Source organism: Nothobranchius furzeri, chromosome 17 (genome assembly GCF_043380555.1).
Source record: "Nothobranchius furzeri strain GRZ-AD chromosome 17, NfurGRZ-RIMD1, whole genome shotgun sequence".
Taxonomy (NCBI): Eukaryota; Metazoa; Chordata; class Actinopteri; order Cyprinodontiformes; family Nothobranchiidae; genus Nothobranchius; species Nothobranchius furzeri.
In genome coordinates, this window is record NC_091757.1 from 22779751 (window position 1) to 22800357 (window position 20607).

At 43.0% G+C, this 20607-nt stretch overlaps 1 protein-coding gene across 4 annotated transcripts in view; it reads left to right on the forward strand.

The window, feature by feature from the left end:
* Window positions 1–1204: 1204 nt before the first annotated feature.
* The window catches only part of ehmt1a (euchromatic histone-lysine N-methyltransferase 1a), a 56029-nt gene continuing 36626 nt past the window's right edge, over window positions 1205–20607 (forward strand). For 2 of the 4 annotated variants that reach the window (XR_008559928.2, XM_054734603.2), the window contains exons 1-4: window positions 1205–1472; window positions 7002–7348; window positions 17812–17920; window positions 18542–18624. Coding sequence is in view for 3 of the 4 variants with exons in the window: in XM_054734603.2 (XP_054590578.2) it covers window positions 7004–7348; window positions 17812–17920; window positions 18542–18624 (537 nt within the window). In the remaining variant the exon portion in view is untranslated. Of the gene's footprint in view, window positions 1473–1583; window positions 1681–7001; window positions 7349–17811; window positions 17921–18541; window positions 18625–20607 lie in introns of those variants that run through there. The other 2 variants (XM_070546312.1, XM_054734604.2) reach the window with 2 other exon arrangements.

Sequence of the window (20607 nt, forward strand, 5' to 3'; positions counted from 1 at the left end):
AAATGAATACGTAAAGAGGAAAACACTTATTAGACAGATTTCAGAGGGGGGTCTTAATGTATTGGATTTCCAAACTATCAACAATATATTCAAAATTAATTGGTTAAAACATTGTCTTTCACATAATGAACCGTGGTTTTTTTTATTCCCGACTTTTTTTTGTTTAACAAATGTGGCGGCTTAAAGTTCACGCTTTCATGCAACTTCAGGTACACTGCCTGTTAAACTGGCCAACTTTCACAAACAAGCCCTGGACACTTGGAAAATGGCTTTCAAACACAACTTTTCCCCTCACACATGTACTTTATGGAACAATCAACATATTGCTCACAAGAACAAGACTCTGTTTTACAAAGACTGGTATGATCAAGGTGTTATGTTTGTTTTATCTTTTGAATGGTAACGGGGACCTAGCTACCTATGATGAATTCATCCAGCGAAAGGGGTTAAACACATCTCGCTATGCACTCTAGAATTCTCCAAGGTATTCCTGTTCATTTACTGTCTCTTGTCAGAGCTCCTGGTCAGTGTACACCTTACACAGGAAGGATTCCTGCACTGTGTCTTGGTGGAAAGCTTCTTGAAGAGCGCTCATGTAACAATGCTCACATTAGAGCAGTTTTCACCTCTCTACATAGTCAGGTTCCAAACTCATTACATCGTTGGCGGGTAATGTTTCCTGACATCAGCAGCAATGCCTTTTCTGAGGTTCAGAAATTTTTTTCCCCAATAAAGTTAAAGAAATGAAAATCTTAAATAGATATTATCCATGTAATGAATTTATTAATAGATTTAGACCTGATGTGTCCCCTTTATGTTCCTTTTGCAAAGCAGGTGTTGAGTCTCTTACTCATTTGTTCTATGGTTGTCCTTTAGTTGTACGGTTTTGGAATCAATTGTCTTCATTAGTTTGGGATTCTCATAAAATATTGATTACTTTTAATGGAAGTATGGTCTTATTGTTAAACGTTAAATGTAACAAGGAAGTTAACGGTGTAATAACATTGCTGTGTCTGTTGGGTAAATTTCACATTCATAAAGTAAGATTTCTACAGGCTATACCAAATGTAACTATTTTATACTGATCTTAATTTTTTTATGACTCTGTACGTAGAATTAGTAAAGACAATAAAGCTGTGAAAATATGCAATTTGATTAATTCTATTATGCCCCATATTACAAGGTAATGTATTAGTGGAATTTTATTTATTTGTGTACGATTATTTATGTTTATTTTTATTTATTAACATTTTTTTCTCTTTCTTCTCTGTTTGCCAATGTGTCACACCCTGTACATCGATGTTGTTTTGTCCATATGTTATGTCTTGTCTAATGCAAATGTGTCAATAAAGATTGTTTAAAAAAAGGGCTAGTGCGTACAGATCACGTGACGCGTGGAGCGGAAGTTGATTGCTAGTGTCTGCAGCTTCTTCCTTCTACGTGTGGACACAAAGCTACAGCGACTGCAGCAGGTAGGATGAAACGTTCCTTCTGTAACCTCTGTTGGTGTTCCTAACCTGGTTGGTTGAGTAGTTAGTTGTTTCTGTGAGCGCCTCTTGCTGACCTTTAACCCAGGTGACGCGAAAACACAAAGAGCGTCCAGCGCTGACTTCCCTCACGCTTCAGCTCAGATGATAAACTGTAGGAAGTGATCTGGGAACACTCGCAGGTGTTCTTAGGGTTTGTACAGGACTCTTATTTGTTCCTGGCCGAAAACATATCCCGTTCTCCGAAAGACAACAAGTTTTGTTAACTTAGTTCCAAAGTTGCTCCGAATCCAAACAAAGATGGCGGATTGAAACTTGTTGTTGCGCCGCGTCTGGAATCGTGGTCGAGGGTAGATACTGTCCGGCTTAAAGCAGTCCGTGACTGTTGGCTGATTGTTGTAATCAGCGACAGAACAACGCGTTTGTTTCTACTGGACACACAGCAGATAGAAAAGGCTTCCTTTACTAGTTTAAAGGTTTCTTCCTATCATTAGGGGATTAAGTTGTGTTTTTCTTGGTTTTAAACCTGGATTACGAGTACCTTGACTCCAGAGTAGAGGTCGACTGATATTGCCGTTACCCAAGCCCTGGTGATATGTAGAAGACATGGCCAGCTGACGGACGTTATGCATTTTAGGGACAAAATGCTACTATAAATATTGGTTGATGCACAAAAAATCCGAAGCTGAATCAGTTTTTGAACTGTGAATTTAACAGTTCAATCTTAACTGTGTGCACTGCTCAGTGAGAGACACCCAAATAAAATAAAAAATATTTAAATGACTTACTATGCAGATGTTATTAGTGAACATAAAAATTAAATTCTGCAACAGCACCAGGCTGCCCGAGGATGTGCCTGGTTTTAAATTAGCTGTGTTAAGGACAGATATCGGCCAGTGTTGATGTATAAAAACAATTTGTCAGTCGACCGATATATCGGTCTACCCCTTCTCCAGAGTTGGAAAAGTGCTTGAATTTTGAATAAAGTGTTTTAAACTTTTAACTGGATTTGTCCGCTGCCATGCACACCTGCTTAGCTGTGTGTCCAACAGCATTCTGACTTCAGAGTGCACGTGTATAGTTGTATATCCTAAAATACATCAACACTACCGAGATGGAATTAAAATAGACAGCTGGAGATGGGCAAACACTCCATGCAGCCATTACAGAAATAAGTGCTTCAGAAGATGAATGAATACCTTTGTGTAGCTTCTCTGTTTAAAAAGGAAATCACACACAACAACAATGTCCAACTACAGCATTGCTGTCTGCAAGGTTGGGTCAAACCTCCAGTGTCTTTTGAGGTCAACTCCAAATATTCACCATGAAAAGAACCTGCATTGTTGCAGGGTTGAATTCCATCTGTGGCCTTCATGAGTTTGCATGTTCTCCCAATGCATGCTTAGATTTAGCATATTTTTCCCATGGATGCATAGAATTGGCATGTTAGGTTAGTATGTTCTTCTCTTGCATGCATGGAGTTATCACGTGTAGTTCGCATATTCTTTCTATGCATGCATGAAGTTAGAATGTAGGGTTAGCATGTTCTTCCCGTGCGTGCATGGAGTTGGCCTGTTAAAGTCTCTTTCCGGAGTATTTCTCATGTATGATGGCACCATCGTGGCTGACAGGCATATCACACAAATAGTTTCTCCTTCCATTTTTTTTTAGATGGCGACTTCACGTTTCTTGTTTATAAATGTGCGTCTGTAGCCGACAAACGGAGCTAAGACACATTGTTTTATGAGTATGTTTACATTTTTCCCCTTTAGTCTTTAAAATACCAATATTTGCCCATAACTTCTTATTTTTGTCTGTGTGATGTCATCATTTTAAAAGTATTAGACCAGATGATACTCAGTACTCAAGTAGCCTTCTAATCAGATACTTTTTTACCCTTACTTGAGTAATAAACCCTATATCAGGAAAATATTGTCCTCGGTTTGTGTCCTTCCAGTGAGCTTTGCAGATGTGGGAAAATGTCATCAGGCAGTAATCATTGTTAAATTCATAATTATTCTCGGAGAGAGACCAACTCTTATCTGCCCCTGGGAGCCCCGTAATGCATAGCGTCATTTCAACATGGCGGTGTCCGCGACACGGTTTATATGCAGGTAGCGGCGCTGCGGCTGCTTTATATAGCGACTCGTTGCATTCTCCCTCAACCCAAATCCTCGGATCACGCATTTTAGCTAAAACGCTAACGTTAGCTTGCCTTGCGTTGACTGTAGAGTTGTGGGTGATGGTCACGCAGATGTGTCATGAGATTTGAAGCGCTGCTGCCTTTCACAGACACTTTTTCTGCACGTGCTGCAAACAGGATAGCCGTCTTCTATCAGCTGTCCCTCGACATTCTTCAGATATCCAAAACATGCCCGTACTTCCCACTTTGTCTTCTTTGAGGGATAATAAATGTCCTGAGCGCTGCCGTCTCCTCCTTTGGCCATTATTTCAGCTTTAGCTTCAAGAAAGTTTTGGTTGTAAACAGCAAAGTGCGCATGTGCCACCGGCAACTTCAGCAGATGATACGGTGGCTGGTAAGGGTCACCGCGCCTACACCGCAGCCACGGTAATCCACCGAGATAATATAGTTTTTTAAAAAACAAGACGGTTATTATTATTGTCAACTTTTTTTACTGGGGTTTACCGCTACACCGGTTACCGTGACAACCCTACCTGATCGGTCTGCTTTGATCTATTTTGAAAACTCTGATCAAAACCGCTAGGGGCGCTATCGGCCGATTGGGATCAAATGCCGATCCATCGGTGCATCCCTAGTGACATGGGCTGGGGCTTTCTATTCAGCGCCAGTGTAAATGCAGGTGTCATGTTCTGCGTTCCCCTCATGTGTGTGTCCTTGTGTTTCCCCAACTGTCTCTAGGCTTCCCTCGTGTTTCCTCCTAGCCACTCCCCTGTAGTTCCTATTGGTTTGCATTAATCTCCTTTTGTGTTACTTTATTAGTCCTCCTCACCCCTCTAGTCATTAGTTGTTTATCTTTGCCCTTAGTCTTTAGGTTTAGTTATTTAGTGTTTATAGGTTATGGTTTATCTCCCTCTCTGCTTAGTTCTTTCCCCATTTAGTTGATTGATGGCACCTGTCTCCCCTCAAGACCTCACTCCTCACACTTGTCACCTGTTCCTCTGATTGCTTCCCTCTGTGTTTATAAACCCTGTCTTGTCCATCAGTGTTTGTCGGTCCATTGTCCTTGTCAGCGTTGTTCTGCTCCCCTCGTGTGAACATTGATTCCTGCTCATTAAGTGAGCTTTTGAATTATTTCGTAGTGTCTTGATACCCGGCTTGGCTTCCTGTCCGTTGTTCTGTTTTGACTCATCATCCTAAATAAAGGATTTTACTTTTTCTCAATCGCTCCTGCCTCGTGTCGTCTGGTATTCTGCATCCTGGGTCCTAACCCCCTCCTGCTCTCAGCGTGACAGCAGGTCGCCATGTTGGATGGGTCACTAGTAGTCGCCCACGGTGCATTGATCAGGCTAGAAAAGTCAATAGTAATCCCACATAATCTGTCTTCAATAGTACGCCAGTTGTTGGAACCGTAGACACTCCAGCGCTAAACATCGCCTTCACGCATTTCATTAGTTTCATCTCGTTCCCACCTCTTATTGCAACTAGCTGATTTCAAACGTAAACCGTCTACTTCTAAAGTAGACCCGCTATTTTTCTGACTGCTGTTTGAATGTGGGACTACTTTGTTTTGAGTGTAATGAGAAAGTATTAAAGCGGCTCTCACACGATCGTTTCAGACCAATGCTGTGCTCGCATTTAGTTACGAGGAAGCCAACATAGCAATGTACTCAGTCGTAAAATAGCAGCCGTTATGATTTAATAACCTTAGAAACGTGTAAATTTGAGACCAAAAATATTTTATGGAAACGTGTTTAATGTAATGGGACAAGTTTTTCTTTACATAAAAGATGCTCTTACCAGTTAGCGTTTCCAAGTCTGTATGCGTTTTCCTGTTCCCACACTTCAGCAGCTCTTCTTTAGATTATTATCCCTGTTTAGCCTGTTCCCGTCAGCTCTTTTTGCTGGCTCAAAACTGTGTGGCTGTGCACCTTCAGTATGTAACAAATGTGTGTTTATGTTCACAACCTGGTAGTCTAGTGAACTAGACCAAATGCTGCTGCTGCAAATCCTTATTTTTTCTGAGCAGAGTCGGGAACATTTTCCTTGAGCAACGTCACTTCCGCTTTCCAGCAAGAGGCACTGCTTTTAGACGGATGAGCTAGGAGAGCCTTGTTGAAACATTAAAAGCACCTTTTTCTCAAATATCTTCCTTATTTAAATGAAAATATGAAGTTTAGACGGGTTACAATATAAGGGCTTCAACATGTGTTTAATGCAAGGTGTTGCATCACTGTTGTGCTCCTGTGAAAGAAGAGTTAACTTTGCAGATTTTGCACTTTTATCTTTGTAAAATGCTCCCAAACCTTCGAGCTCCGTTGCTGGCTCGCCATGTTTTGTTTTTCCCAGTGAGGCGGCGGATCACCTGGATGGCCGTTACTGTTTCTTGAGCAGAAAACAGCGGCTGACCAGGATGGCCACTATGCACATGCGCCTCGAGCAAAATTTCAGCAAGCAGCAACAGGAGCTGCAGCCACAGACATAAATACGGGCCGCAGCAGGCGAGATCAGACAAAAACAACCATGCTTCATAGAATCAACGTTGTCTATGGTAAATGGCCTGTATTTGATATAGCACCTTCTAGAGTCCTGGAACCCCCCAAGGCGCTTTACAACACAATCAGCCATTCACCCATTCACACACACATTCACACACTGGTGGGGATGAGCTACGATGTAGCCACAGCTGCCCTGGGGCGCACTGACAGAGGCGAGGCTGCCGAGCACTGGTGCCACCGGTCCCTCCGACCACCACCAGCAGGCAAGGGGGCTTAAATATCTTGCCCAAGGACACAACGACAGTGGCAAACTGAGCGGGGCTCAAACCTGCAACCTTCCGATTACGGGGTGAGCGCTTAACTTCTGTGCCACGTCTATCATCGAGAAGTTATTTCCAGATACATATTGCTGTTGTTCCAGACCACTTAGTTAATTTATTATTCATTTGAAGAAAACCTGGACGACAGTCCTGCAATAAAACTAAAAAGAGCTGCTATATAAGCCCAGAGGTCCAGAGTCCTCAACCCCACTACACAAGCATTGACGCTGTCTGGGAAACATCTCATTGAACTCTGAGATTCAGAATGTGTGTAGAGGTCAAAACTTTCAATAATGGACGCATAATGTTTTACAGAAATACGTTATTCTGCCCAGGGGAACTTGTGTTTTGATGTGCCTCGTCTGCTGCCATTGTGTTGTGCCCTCATTCTGTCAACTTTCTTTGAATCAGACCTTCACCGGGGGAGGAAGAAGGGCAAAATAGGAGCTTGCTCACAGTGTGGAAAGTGACTAAATAACCTACCCTTATTACTGTTGATGATTACAATGTTTCTGTTTATTAGATAAAAAAGAAACTGAAATAATTCTCTTTACAGTGATGGACCAGAGTCGGGATCCTGCACTGGGAAGAGGATCCTTCAGTCCAGTTGCTGGTGCCTCCACTGGTTGTGAGGAACCAGGAGCTAAGATTGGTCAGAGGCCCAGATTGATGGTGACTCCCTTCCACAACTCCTTAATAGTCGCTAACGATGCAGCAATGGTCAGCAGGCGACCAGGAGCAGCACCTGGCAGTCCGAACTTTGGTGCAGCTGTTGAAGGAAGGCCTTCTCCTTCTCCTTCTCCTTCTGCTGCTGCTGCTGGAAGCTCAGAGAAACAGAACCAAGCTTCAGGTTCTGCACAGAAAACAGCTGCAGAGAAAACTCCAACAGCGTTGCTTGGCAAGGTGAATAATAATAACTGTGTTATTTATCCTAAAATGTTTTCAGTCATCTGCAACTTTGGGGGTTGCCCCATCACCGGCCTGGAGCACACCCAGCAACCCTAGAGCACTTGTTGGGATTCTCCAGAACTCACAGTTGGCCAGTCCACCCCTAAAAACACAGTGAACAACCTTTTACCTTCTCTCTACAAGCTGAGAGTTTGGTCTGTTGGCTCCAGATCTGCGTCTTGGCCTCTGCCGCTAGAATGCTGTATTTAGAATAGAATATAATAGAAAAGACTTTATTAATCCCACATTGGAGAAATTGACTCATTTACAGCAGCAACAACACTTAAAGTAGAAGAAAATATCATTTCTATAGCGCCTCTCAAGAAAAAAAATTACAAGGCACTTCACAAAAAATTTAAAAAAGAAAAAAAAATTTACAAAATGATTAAAATATGTTTAAAATGAGCAAAAAATAGACAATTGGATTAAAAATATAAAGAGAGAGAGTGAACAGGAAGGAGGGAAACCAGTGGATCCTGAGGAAGGTGGAATAGGTGGGGAGAGCAGAATAAAGAGAGAGAGGTGAAGAAGGTCATACAAAAGCCAGCTTGAACAAGTGAGTCTTCAGCTGCTTTTTAAAGGAGACCACTGAGTCCACTGATCTCAGGCTCAGGGGGAGAGAGGTCCAGAGTCTGGGGGCCACAGCAGCAGATGATCTGTCACCTTTGACCTTTAGCCTGGTGCTGCATAGGGATGCACCGATCAGTTTTTTTGCTGCCGATCACCGATACGGATATCAAAGAATGCTGATCACCGATACCGATCACCAATACCGATCACGTGGATTGGCCAGAAATTTTCTACAACATTGTAATGAGTGCTACAAACTACATAATCTGGAAATAAAGGAAATGTAACCTAATCTAAAATGGTCTGTACAGTGATCCCTCGTTTATCGCGGTAGATGCGTTCCAGACCTGGCCGCGATAGGTGAAAATCCGCGAAGAAGGGACACCATATTTACAGTACAGTACTATATTGAATTATCGTATGATCACATTCTCTTTTTGTGGGTAAAACTCAAGAAAAAAAACTTTTACTTGGTTTTTTTATAGTTTCATTACAAAAAGTGCATTTTATGATGAAATTGATGAAAAAACAGGGATTTCTTGATATTTCGCATAGAAAAATAACACGAATCGGTGAAAAATAACGCGAATCGGCGAATTCGTTTGCGTTTAGGCTCAGTAGCAGCCTTAGCAGAAGCAGAACGCTTGGGAGCCATTGTAGGGGTTAAACAAGTTCAAAAAAGAGTTCAATTTCAAACACACACTGCTAATATAAACATCTACGTACGGAGAGAGCGCGAGAACGTTAACGAGGATCGCTAGAAGATGCCCGAGGCTCCGAGACCAGGGAAGCTGTTGGGGGTCGGAGAAAAGGTCAAAACACCAATCACAGGCGACATTACAAAACTTGGGAGCTGATTCATCATCTATCACCAATGGAACAAATCACAGCCCATCTTACATGCTAGTTTCAAATTAACAAAAGTGCATTTTATGATGAAATTGATGAAAAAAAACTGGAATTTCTTCTATTTCTTGATATTTCGCATAGAAAAATAACGCGAATCGGCGAATTTCCCTTGAATAAGGCTCCAAAGAAAAAATCTGTGAAGTCGTGAATACGCGATAAACGAACCGCGAAGTAGCGAGGGATCACTGTATTAGGGTCGTCACGGTGTGAAAATGTAACCTCTAGGGCTGTAGCGAAGCCTCGACGAAGTCGACGGCTCGATTCTAAAAATTTGTCGACGTCAGATCCGGAAGTCGACGCACCGCGCCCACTTGTTGCATCCCCAGGAGTTTGTAAATAGAGGAGGAATCTGCCTGTTTTTCCTCTAGTTCGCCCTCTTCTCCGCCTTCACTAACATCTCCGCCAAATACCGAAGACCCGGAACAACGTCCGTCCGCTACTAGATTATTTTCCTGTTTTGCCCGCCTTCGTCTCCCGGCAACGGACAACAACTTCCGGGGTCAGATGCGCTGCTTCGTGTCTATCGCAGATGTAGAAAATCACCGGGAGCGTTTCTCCCTTCATTAAGGAGCTTCTTTCAGACATGAGGAGAGCTGTTTTGGTGGTAGCAGTCTCTCCTCCGTGCTGGTCTGTTTGCTGCTGGGTGTTGTTGGTTTATTTAAACTTGGTAACTTGAACTTAACGTTGGTAAAGCTACTGTTAGCATCTTCGCTAACAGCTTCTTGCGTTGGGATAAGCTGTTACGTTTTGGTTTAGAGTTCATCTTTTTTGTGGTGTAGATCTCCCTTTTATTACATTTAGAGTGTTGTGGGTTTTCGGTTTAGTGTAAAATATCACCTGAGTTTGGTTTAACCCGTAAGACCACTCGCCTCACGCACATAAGTGACCAAAACAAAGCAGCATGGAGACACTCCATCTTCTACCACCTCTCAGGCAGCAGCCTGCACTCCCAAGATCTACACGTCACCAGAACATAACCAACCAACACAATAAACGCAGTGTTATACAAAATGGAAGGCCTGTAATGTTTATTCTCTTACAGTAACAACTTATCAATTTTTTTGAGGAATTTATTTGAGATTTTCTGTTTTTTGTTAATTGTGCAATAGAAAAATAATCATTAGATTAATTTTCTAAATAGTCATTAGAATAGTCGACTATTCGATAAAATAATCGTCAGAATAATCGTTTTAAAAATAATCGTTTACCCCCAGCCCTAGTAACCTCACGGTTATTGTGACCAAAATTATCACGGTGTTCGGTATTATCGCTGTATTTTTTTTAACGTGCTACATTTTCACACAATTAAATAAACCCTGTATGTCAGGAAATATTGTCCTGAGTTTGTGTCTAAATTTTGCCTAAAATGTGTTATTTTGTAATTATGTTGTTTATTTGTTTACATTTTTCCCCTTTAGTCTTTAAAATACCAATATTTGCCCATAACTCCTTATTTTTTGTCTGTGTGATGTCATCATTTTAAAAATATTAGTTCAGATGATACTCAGTACTCAAGTAGCCTTCTAATCAGATCCTTTTTTACCCTTACTTGAGTAATAAACCCTACAGGTGCTGGCCAGTAAATTAGAATATCATCAAAAGGTTGAAAATATTTCAGTAATTCCATTCAAAACGTGAAACTTGTACATTATATTCATGCAATGCACACAGACCAATGTATTTCCGATGTTTATTACGTTTAATTTTGATATTTATAGGTGACAACCAATGAAAACATCAAATCTGGTATCTCAGAAAATTAGAATATTCTAAAGGCCAATGAAAAAATGTTTGTTTCTCTAATGTTGGCCAACTGAAAAGAATGAACATGAAAAGAATGTGCATGTATAGCACTCAATACTTAGTCGGGGCTCCTTTTGCCTCAATAACTGCAGTAATGCGGCGTGGCATGGACTCGATCAGTCTGTGGCACTGCTCAGGTGTTATGAGAGCCCAGGTTGCTCTGATAGTCGTCTTCAGCTCCTCTGCATTGTTGGGTCTAGCGTATTGCATCCTCCGCTTCACAATACCCCATAGATTTTCTATGGGGTTAAGGTCAGGCGAGTTTGCTGGCCAATCAAGGACAGGGATACCATGGTCCTTGAACCAGGTGCTGGTGGTTTTGGCACTGTGTGCAGGTGCCAAGTCCTGTTGAAAGGTGAAGTCTGCATCCCCATAAAGTTGGTCAGCAGCAGGAAGCATGAAGTGCTCTAAAACTTCCTGGTAGACGGCTGCATTGACCCTGGACCTCAGGAAACAGAGTGGGCCAACACCGGCAGATGACATGGCACCCCACACCATCACTGACGGTGGAAACTTTACACTGGACCTCATGCAACGTGGATTCTGTGCTTCTCCGCTCTTCCTCCAGACTCTGGGTCCTTGATTTCCAAAGGAAATGCAGAACTTGCTTTCATCAGAAAACATAACTTTGGACCACTCAGCATCAGTCCAGTCCTTTTTGTCCTTGGCCCAGGCGAGACGCTTCTTGCGCTGTTTCTTGTTCAAGAGTGGCTTGACACACGGAATGCGACACCTGAATCCCATGTCTTTCATGAGTCTCCTCGTGGTGGTTCTTGAAGCGCTGACTCCAGCTGCAGTCCACTCTTTGTGGATCTCCCCCACATTTTTGAATGGGTTTGTCGTCACAATTCTCTGCAGGGTGCGGTTATCCCTAGAGCTTGTACACTTTTTTCTACCACATTTTTTCCGTCCCTTCGCCTGTCTGTTAATGTGCTTGGACACAGAGCTCTGCGAACAGCCAGCTTCTTTAGCAATCACCTTTTGTGTCTTGCCCTCCTTGTGCAAGGTGTCAATGATTGTCTTTTGGACAGCTGTTAAGTCAGAAGTCTTCCCCATGATTGTGGTGCCTTCAAAACAAGACTGAGGGACCTTTTAAAGGCCTTTGCAGGTGTTTTGAGTAAATCAGCTGATTAGAGTGGCAGCAGGTGTCTTCTATATTCAGCCTTTTCAGAATATTCTAATTTTTTGAGATACCAAATTTGGAGTTTTCATTAGTTGTCACTTATGAATATCAAATTTAAATGTAATGAACATTGGAAATACATTGGTCTGTGTGCATTGCATGAATATAATGTACAAGTTTCACGTTTTGAATGGAATTACTGAAATATTTTCAACCTTTTGATGATATTCTAATTTACTGGCCAGCACCTGTATATCAGGAAAAAATTGTCCTCGGTTTGTGTCCTTCCAGTGAGCTTTGCAGATGTGGGAAAATGTCATCAGGCAGTAATCGTTGTTAAATTCATAATTATTCTCGGAGAGAGACCAACTCTTATCTGCCCCTGGGAGCCCCGTAATGCATAGCGTCATTTCAACATGGCGGTGTCCGCGACACGGTTTATATGCAGGTAGCGGCGCTGCGGCTGCTTTATATAGCCACTCGTTTTATTCTCCCTCAACCCAAATCCTCGGATCACGCATTTTAGCTAAAACGCTAACGTTAGCTTGCCTTGCGTTGACTGTAGAGTTGTGGGTGATGGTCACGCAGATGTGTCATGAGATTTGAAGTGTTGCTGCCTTTCACAGACACTTTTTCTGCACGTGCTGCAAACAGGATAGCCGTCTTCTATCAGCTGTCCCTCGGCATTCTTCAGATATCCAAAAGATGCCCGTACTTCCCACTTTGTCTTCTTTGAGGGATAATAAATGTCCTGAGTGCTGCCGTCTCCTCCTTTGGCCATTATTTCAGCTTTAGCTTCAAGAAAGTTTTGGTTGTAAACAACAAAGTGCGCATGTGCCGCCGGCAACTTCAGCAGATGATACGGTGGCTGGTAAGGGTCACCGCGCCTACACCGCAGCCACGATAATCCACCGAGATAATATAGTTTTTTTTAAAACAAGACTGTTATTATTATTGTCAACTTTTTTTTTACCGGGGTTTACCGCTACACCGGTTACCGTGACAACCCTACCTGATTGGTCTGCTTTGATCTATTTTGAAAACTCCGATCAAAACCGATAGGGGCGCTATCGGCCGATTGGGATCAAATGCCGATCCATCGGTGCATCCCTACTGCTGCACAACCAGTAGGCTTTGGTCACTGGACCTCAGGGACCTGCTGGGGGTGTAGGGACTAAGAAGATCACCAATGTAAGATGGTGCTTGTCCATGTAAGGCCCTATAGACCAGAACCAGGATCTTGAAATGAACCCTGAAGGTGACTGGCAGCCAGTGAAGCTGGAGGAGTAGCGGGGTGATGTGGGTGTGTTTGGAGGACTTGGTCAGAAGCCGAGCACAGGTGTTCTAAACCACCTGTAGACGGTTCAGGGAGGTTCTGCTCAGACACGTGAAAAGAGAGTTACAGTAGTCTAAGCGTGAGGAGATGAAGGTGTGGAGAACTGTCTCAAGTTCAGAGCGGGACAGAATGGGACTCAGCTTAGCAACGTTCCTGAGATGGAAGAAGGAAGAGCGAACAAGAGAATTGACATGAGAATCCAGGGTGAGAGCTGGGTCAAAGGTCACGCCAAGATTCCTGACAGAAGGTTTGGTGTGAGAAGCAAGCTGACCAAGAGAGTCTCTGACTTTGGGAACCAGCTTGTCTGGGGCACAGATGAGGATCTCAGTCTGATCTTCATTCAGCTGAAGAAAGCTCCCACCATCCAGGTTTTGATAGAGTCTAAGCAGGTGTGTAACAGCTGCAGCTTAGACATCTCATGGGGCTTAAAGGAGATGTACAGTTGGATGTCATCTGCATAAAGATGGTAGGAGATTCCTTTGAAGGAGCTCAGGATGTGCTGACGAGGAAGCAGATAGAGGAGGAAGAGCAGAGGCCCCAGCACAGAACCTTGTGGGACACCATGGGTAAGGTGGGAGGGATGGTTCTGACGCTGCTATGGAGAGACGGGTCAAGACCGGGTTTTTTAGAGCAGCCTGTCACCATTTTCTTTGCCTCACTGGTGTTCACGCGAAGGTGGTTAAGCTCACACCAGTCCACAAAGTCTATGATGACAGACTTGAACTCCTGGTCATTCCCCACGTGGCTGTGTGATCTACTGGGATCCCGACTTCGCCCTCTTCCCAGGACTGTCCCAAACCACCACACCTGGTGCAGGAGGAGGCGTACTGTTGTGTGACCTGTGCTTTACAATAACATATACACTCACTGGCCACTTCATTGGGTACACCTTGCTAGTACTGGGTTGAACCTTTGCCTTCAGAACTGCCCATGTAAAAGGCATTACACTACAATATATCATGCATCGCTTTAGGTCAGGTTGTATTCGGGAGAGGACGGACATTTCCCATAATCATGGAGGGTAGGGATGTGTACTGGTGAAATGTTGGCGATATGATGCGTATCACGATACAGGAGAGATGATACAATGACTGCATTCAGCCAGACGATGTTAGCGATTTTTAAACTAAAGTTATTGTAGGAATATTCAATAAACAGTCCAATCTGATACTTAACATGTTTAACATGAGGTATCGAACCACGATAGAGGGATTTACATTTCACACTGCTGCCCACTAGTGGTCAGCTTACATTTGTTTAGCACATAAAAACGATTTTAAAAGCTATTAAATAAATGAACCTAAATTGTTTTAAGTTGATAATGAACTATAATCCAAGGGTCCAATTGAAGGCAACTGGACGTTTCACTTCTCATCCGTGGAGCTTTGTCAGTTCTAACATGAATATGGGAGAGTCAGATTAATAAGATGTAGCTGTCTGTTGTTATTCAACGAGCAGAAACTACTCTGAGTACCCCTTCTCTCTACCCCCTGATGAGTCGTTAGCCTCTATTGAGAGGGAGTGGTTGTGTTGATTAGATGCAGGAAGGTGTGACCTAGACTGAAACTGCTTAGGAATGAGATTCAAAGCTGCATCAAAAGTGGGGTTAGGCATCGATTGGAACCGGTTCCAACTGTTAGTTTTTCCCAGAATCGTTCAAAGTTTTTTATTTCGATTCCTAGTTTAGATTCCTAGAATGCCGACCGGAAGAGGAATCAACGATTTCCAGAGCTGGTCACATCAGCTGTCTGTGTGCAGCACCGAGTTCCCCCCCCCCCCCCCCCCCCCCGATATAAACAAACGCGTCTGCCGAACTTTTACTCCGTGATGTAAAGTGTAACTCCTGCAGCGTAGAGGAAATGTGTTAAATACGTCAACACGGTGGATTTAATAGCAGCTTAAAGAACAAACTGGACGGTGTGAGGAGAGTTTGTCTCACTGCAGAAATAAAAACACACACGGAACGTCAGCAGTCAGACGCAGCCGCTCACCCACACCCGTGTGTGTGTGTGTGTGTGTGTGTGTGTGTGTGCGTGCGTCAGAAGGCTGAACAATAACCTGTAGAATAATAAAAGTCATCATGCTAGAGCAGCTTCTCTGTGGTGGACCACACCAGCTTCTGCCACAATAAATAATAATAATAAAGAGAAATTATGACAAGTCTCTAAAGTAAAATTTTCCAGTGCAGAGTGGAGACAACCCATAGAAGCACTGATTTGATCTCATTTCAGAGAAAAATAGGACAGGTCAGATGCACCTAATAAATAAAATTACTAACAAACTCAGGAATCTGTTGCTTCACTGTTCTGGTGCTGAGAATATCACTAATGCGGATCAAAGGAGATCCACAGATGAATGCACCTCTTATTTATTATTTGGAGACTACATTTACTGCAGCTGGCAGACGCAGAGATTTTTTCTATTGATACACGAATTTACAGAATCATTTTAAATTTTAATAGGGGAAGACTGCAGGAGGGAGCGGTAAAATACAGGGGGCCCCCAGTAAAAACAAGAAACTTTACGAGTCTGATGAAACCCACTGGTTTTCCATCAGGCAGTCACGGGGCAGCTCCAACGACCCAGTGGTTGTGCTGGGTCAATGTTATCGAGCTCAGTCCGGTACGAGCCGAGGCGACATCCTGCTCTGCTTAAGAAGAAGCGTTATTTTCCCGCTTCAGAAGAAGCGTCCAACGTGTTTTTACGCTTTCTCCGAGACATGTCACGTCGCTAAGTTGTTAGCGCCGCGCGCTAACACGTCAATAGTGCAGCGTAGCCTGCTGGAGGTTTTCAGGGTTCAGATGAAACACCCGACCTCTCAGGCTGCTCACACATCGATCTTAAGTTGTCGCTGTTGCGCTCACGCCGTAATCCAGTATTAGATGTGGTTAAAGTCAGACATGAAAAAATAAATAAATTTTACATGAATAAGTGATGCTTAGCCTGGTGGGGGGAGGAAAACCTGGCCTAATAAGCACTGGAGGAAACCCTGTCAAGATCGTCAACACTCGTTTATCTTAATGCTATTGAAACATGTAAACCTAAAAGCGTTATATCCACTGCTACCTTTCTAATTTTAAACTCAGTAACTTATGCTGTAACTTCACCTTGCCCTGCCTGCTCCTCCTTGCTGCCGCCGGCTGTGATCACAAGTGACAACATAGTAGTTCCCGCTGCTTCTTTGGTTAAACAGCGCCAACAAAAACAAAAAAACTTGGGATCTTGTCGGCGTGGCGGTGGGATTTCAGCCGTGGCGGGCTGCCACGGCTACGGCTATGTAAGGGGAACTCTGCATGCTAGTACCTTATATACCAGTCAGACCACTCCGGTCTGCAGATCGTGGCTATCTTGTTGTACCACGTACACATTCTAAGTCAGGGGAGGCTGCTTTTAGTGAATGTGCACCTAAGATCTGGATTACTTTGCCGTTAGAGAAGAGGGAAGCAGCTACACCAAATATTTTTAAGATAAATTTAAAAAACGTTTTTAGTTGAACAAACATATGGTTAGGCTGTATTATGTTTAATTTATATCCTCCTTTTATAGATATGGTTTTATTCGTGGATAAGCACTTACTATTATGTTTCACTGTAAGCTTAATTTTATGGCCGTGTATGGCTGTGTGTGCAAATGCAAGTGTGTGTGTGTGTGTGTGTTTGTGTTTGTGTGCATGTTTCAATGTATAGATTTTAGTTTTATGTGTATATTTTATGTATGTGTACACCATTTGCTGTTAAAGGGTGTACATATTTTATAATTGATTGTTTATTTAGTCTCCTTTACTGTTAAGCACATTGAGTTGTTACCATGTAGGAAATATGCTCTATAAAAAAGTCATTCATTCATTCATTCATTCATTCAAGTCCTGATGACTGGCATTTTGCCCTCCGGTGGGCACTTTCAGTTGCATGTATTGTGGGATTAAGTGCTATATAAATAAAGTTGATTGATTGATGAGTCCAAATGCAAATACTAGTCTATGTGGGTTGGGTTCCTGTAGACTTCAATGCTGAGACTTCCATCTTGGTCGGTTTGTACAGCACCGTCCAGAAGGGCAGTTGGTTGTTGTGTGCATCCTCCCTGGTGAACTTGATGTTCTTGTCTTCCACTTCCTTTGTGACGATTTTGACCCATGTGTCGTCCACATACCTGAACCAGTGGCTTGGTGTCCTACTGTAGAAGTTCAATGCTCTGGTCTCCACTTCCTCCATGTAAATGTTGGTGACGACAGGACAGAGAAGATGGATGGTTTGAGAGAAGAGTAAAAGAAGCCATCTATGTCAAACGTGAGAAGTAAAGCAGGATCAGCGGGATAAAGAGCTGCATAGGCTTTAGGCGTTGGAACCACGGGCTAGGTGTTGGCTCGTTTACGTCTGAGATGTTATTTTAAAGTTTCGATAACGCCTTTTTTTTTGTTTGTTATCAACATGATTACCATTAAAATGTTACTGCTTAGTGTCATTTAATGAAATTTGTCAACAAATTAGTTTTGGCTTGCTGATTGTGTGAAAGCCCAACCATGGTCCATTAATGTAAATGGGGATGATAGCATTAGCTCTTTATTGTTGTTTGGATAGTTTAGTGTGAGGCCGACTCAGCAGTTTGAAGGGAACGCGTTTCATTCATTCACAACAGCAGGAGGTTTTGAGGCTCATGTTTTTCTTCTTCCCTTCAAAGCCTGCTGGTAATAAAGCTTCAACGGCTGATCAGATGGATGCGCCGATGCCTGAGCCCCAAACCAACCACGATGGCAACGATACCCCCCCCTTGGCCAAACCACAGGCTGGTTAGTCCCTTCTTCTCTTGGGGAAACTCTGTTTTTGTTGTTGACGTGAAGCTTTTATTAAAGGGCACCCCTAGAGGTGGAAACATGCATGAAACCTTTAAGCCCCTCCCTACTTTCGTGGTTACGACTGGAAACACCTCTCCCTCACCAAGCCACACCTCTACAGTACAATTACTCTCACGTCATGGATGTAGTTTTCAACTTTCTCCAAAGTAAGTTTTTGTCCCCTGCACTCTTTACCGTCCCAACACAACATCACTCTATTACATGGACACTGGTTGAGCTCTAGGACAAGGCGGAAAACAGCCGCCTGTGTTGAAGCCTGTGTCCCATTACAACCGTCCATAAGCTCATCTATTGGCTCTGCTGATACTTGCTAACGTGTGATTGGCCCTTCCTGCTGTCACTCCGTGTTGAAAAGATACCCCCCCCCCACACACACACACACTTCTAAAGTCAAAACTACGTCCATGTCTCACGTTAAGCTGACTTGTCCATAAGACATGTTTCCAACTCTTCATCTGTCCCGTTTTTACAATAATTAAAACTTGTATCTGGTCTTGATGCTGCATGTATCAGTAATTCATTCAGTTTGAGCTCATTTCTTAATTTTGCTTCTAGCTCTGAAGAAGAGAAAGAGGAAAATGGGAATGTACAACCTCGTCCCCAAAAAGAAGACTAAAGCTGCTAAACAACAGGAGAAGGTAGGTCCTCTCGTACTTCCTGTTGCCCCTGGCTACGACCACCTCCACCTTAACTTCTGTTGATATTCACAAGTTTGGGCTTGTTTGATTTGACTGGGGAATGGAAAGTGTTGCTCCCATGAGGTGAAGTCCAGACTCTGGTGCCTCACCCCGACTGCACACTGGAGGCATCATCGGCGCAGAATGGCACTGCTTCAGATGGAGTCCATTATAGTCTAGACCAGCGGTTCCCAAACTTATTTAGCCGCGCACCCCCTTCTATGTCCCGACCATGCTGACGCACCCCCTACCCCCACATCATATATATATATATATATATATATATATATACATATATATATATATGTATATATATATGTATATATATATATATATATATATATATATATATATATATATATGTATATATATATACATATATATAGATCAGACGTCACGCTAAACCAGGGGTCGGCAACCTGTTCCCATCAAAGAGCCATTATTACCCGCTTCCCACAGTAAAGAAAACACTGCAGCAGCCGCGGCGTTGTGGGCGGGGCCTACCCTCAGACAGCAGAGCGCTGCTCACAACAGGTGACAGCAGCCGGTACCGGTCGCTCGTGTACGTCAAAGTTATCTTTCATAAGACGATAATCAATTAAATGATTTATATAAAGTGGATCCAGAAGTTGTAGCCCGTCTCTGCCGACAATATTTAGATATTTTTCACCCTGTTGGTGGTTTTACTGAGCAGGCGCCACTGTTGTCATACGTTTCTTTTTAAAACATGTTTAGACTGTTCAGAATACAAATCCAGGCTCTGTCACGTTTGATTGTTGTAATTAAACTTTGTAGGTGGGGAAGGTCAGAAAAGGATCCGATCATTTTGTTTTTCCCTCGTTTACAGTGACGGAGATAACGGCACAGTGCGCCTGGCTCTGGTGGTAATCACGTTAAATTTTAGCTATTTTCACAAGAAAACAGAACAGTTAAAAGCAGGGCTTGTGTTGACCGGACAGTTCCCGTATTTGGCCGTTTATTTTGACGGAGAAAGAATAGAAAGAATCACCCCGACGCATGCAGACGAACTGACATTTTATTCTACGCACATCGCAGATGAAGCTAAATCACTCAAGAAAAGATTCCCATCTGAACATCTGAGCTGGACACTGCTCACCGCAGCTCGCTGTCAGCATGTACATAAGGTCCACAGCGAGCTGAAGATGTGGAGAGGAGCTTGGAGCGCGTCGCAGAACCCCTGGGGGGTGCACGCACCACACTTTGGGAATCCCTGATCTATAGAGTGTCATAAACCAGCTGCGGCCCAAAAACACCGCTCCGCCAAAGTTAGGATCCAGTTCCATTTTTTCCACAAGCCGCTTCTGGGACACGTCAATTCCCACAGTTAACATAGGGCTAGACAGGAAATCACACATGGTTTCAGTGTAAAATCCCGGTACTTTTCAAAATAAAAGTACTGCTGCGATGTAATTTCATATGTGGCTTAACGACTTATTTACTCCTAATATCGCTCCAGAAGTTCAGTGGTGTGATTTTCATGGCTTCAGTGGTGGCGGTGGAGAGAAACATCATTTATGACGTCAAACAACAATAACAACATGATCTCTTTCGTTTTGGTTTCATGGCGGATTGCATAAACTGAAGTGGAATAAAGCGTTCTAAAATGATGACAGACGACAGCGTCTTTATCTTGAACATTTAATGCTCATTTCAGAACGTGAGCAACATCCAAACCTTTCAACGTCTTTTTTTCTCGTCAAGTACAACACAAACACCGAAGAAAAGTGCATTTCCTGAAGGTTCCCTTCAAAATAAAATACTTGCACAAATACATTTTCAGTGCTAACAACAGGACTGTATTTCTTTAGTAACTAAATACTTGAATGACAAATAAGTCACAACACACTCCCGCCCGATGAACAGATGTTCATCAACAGTTAGCCGTCCTTAACATCCCTCTAAGACAGGGATTCCCAAAGTGTG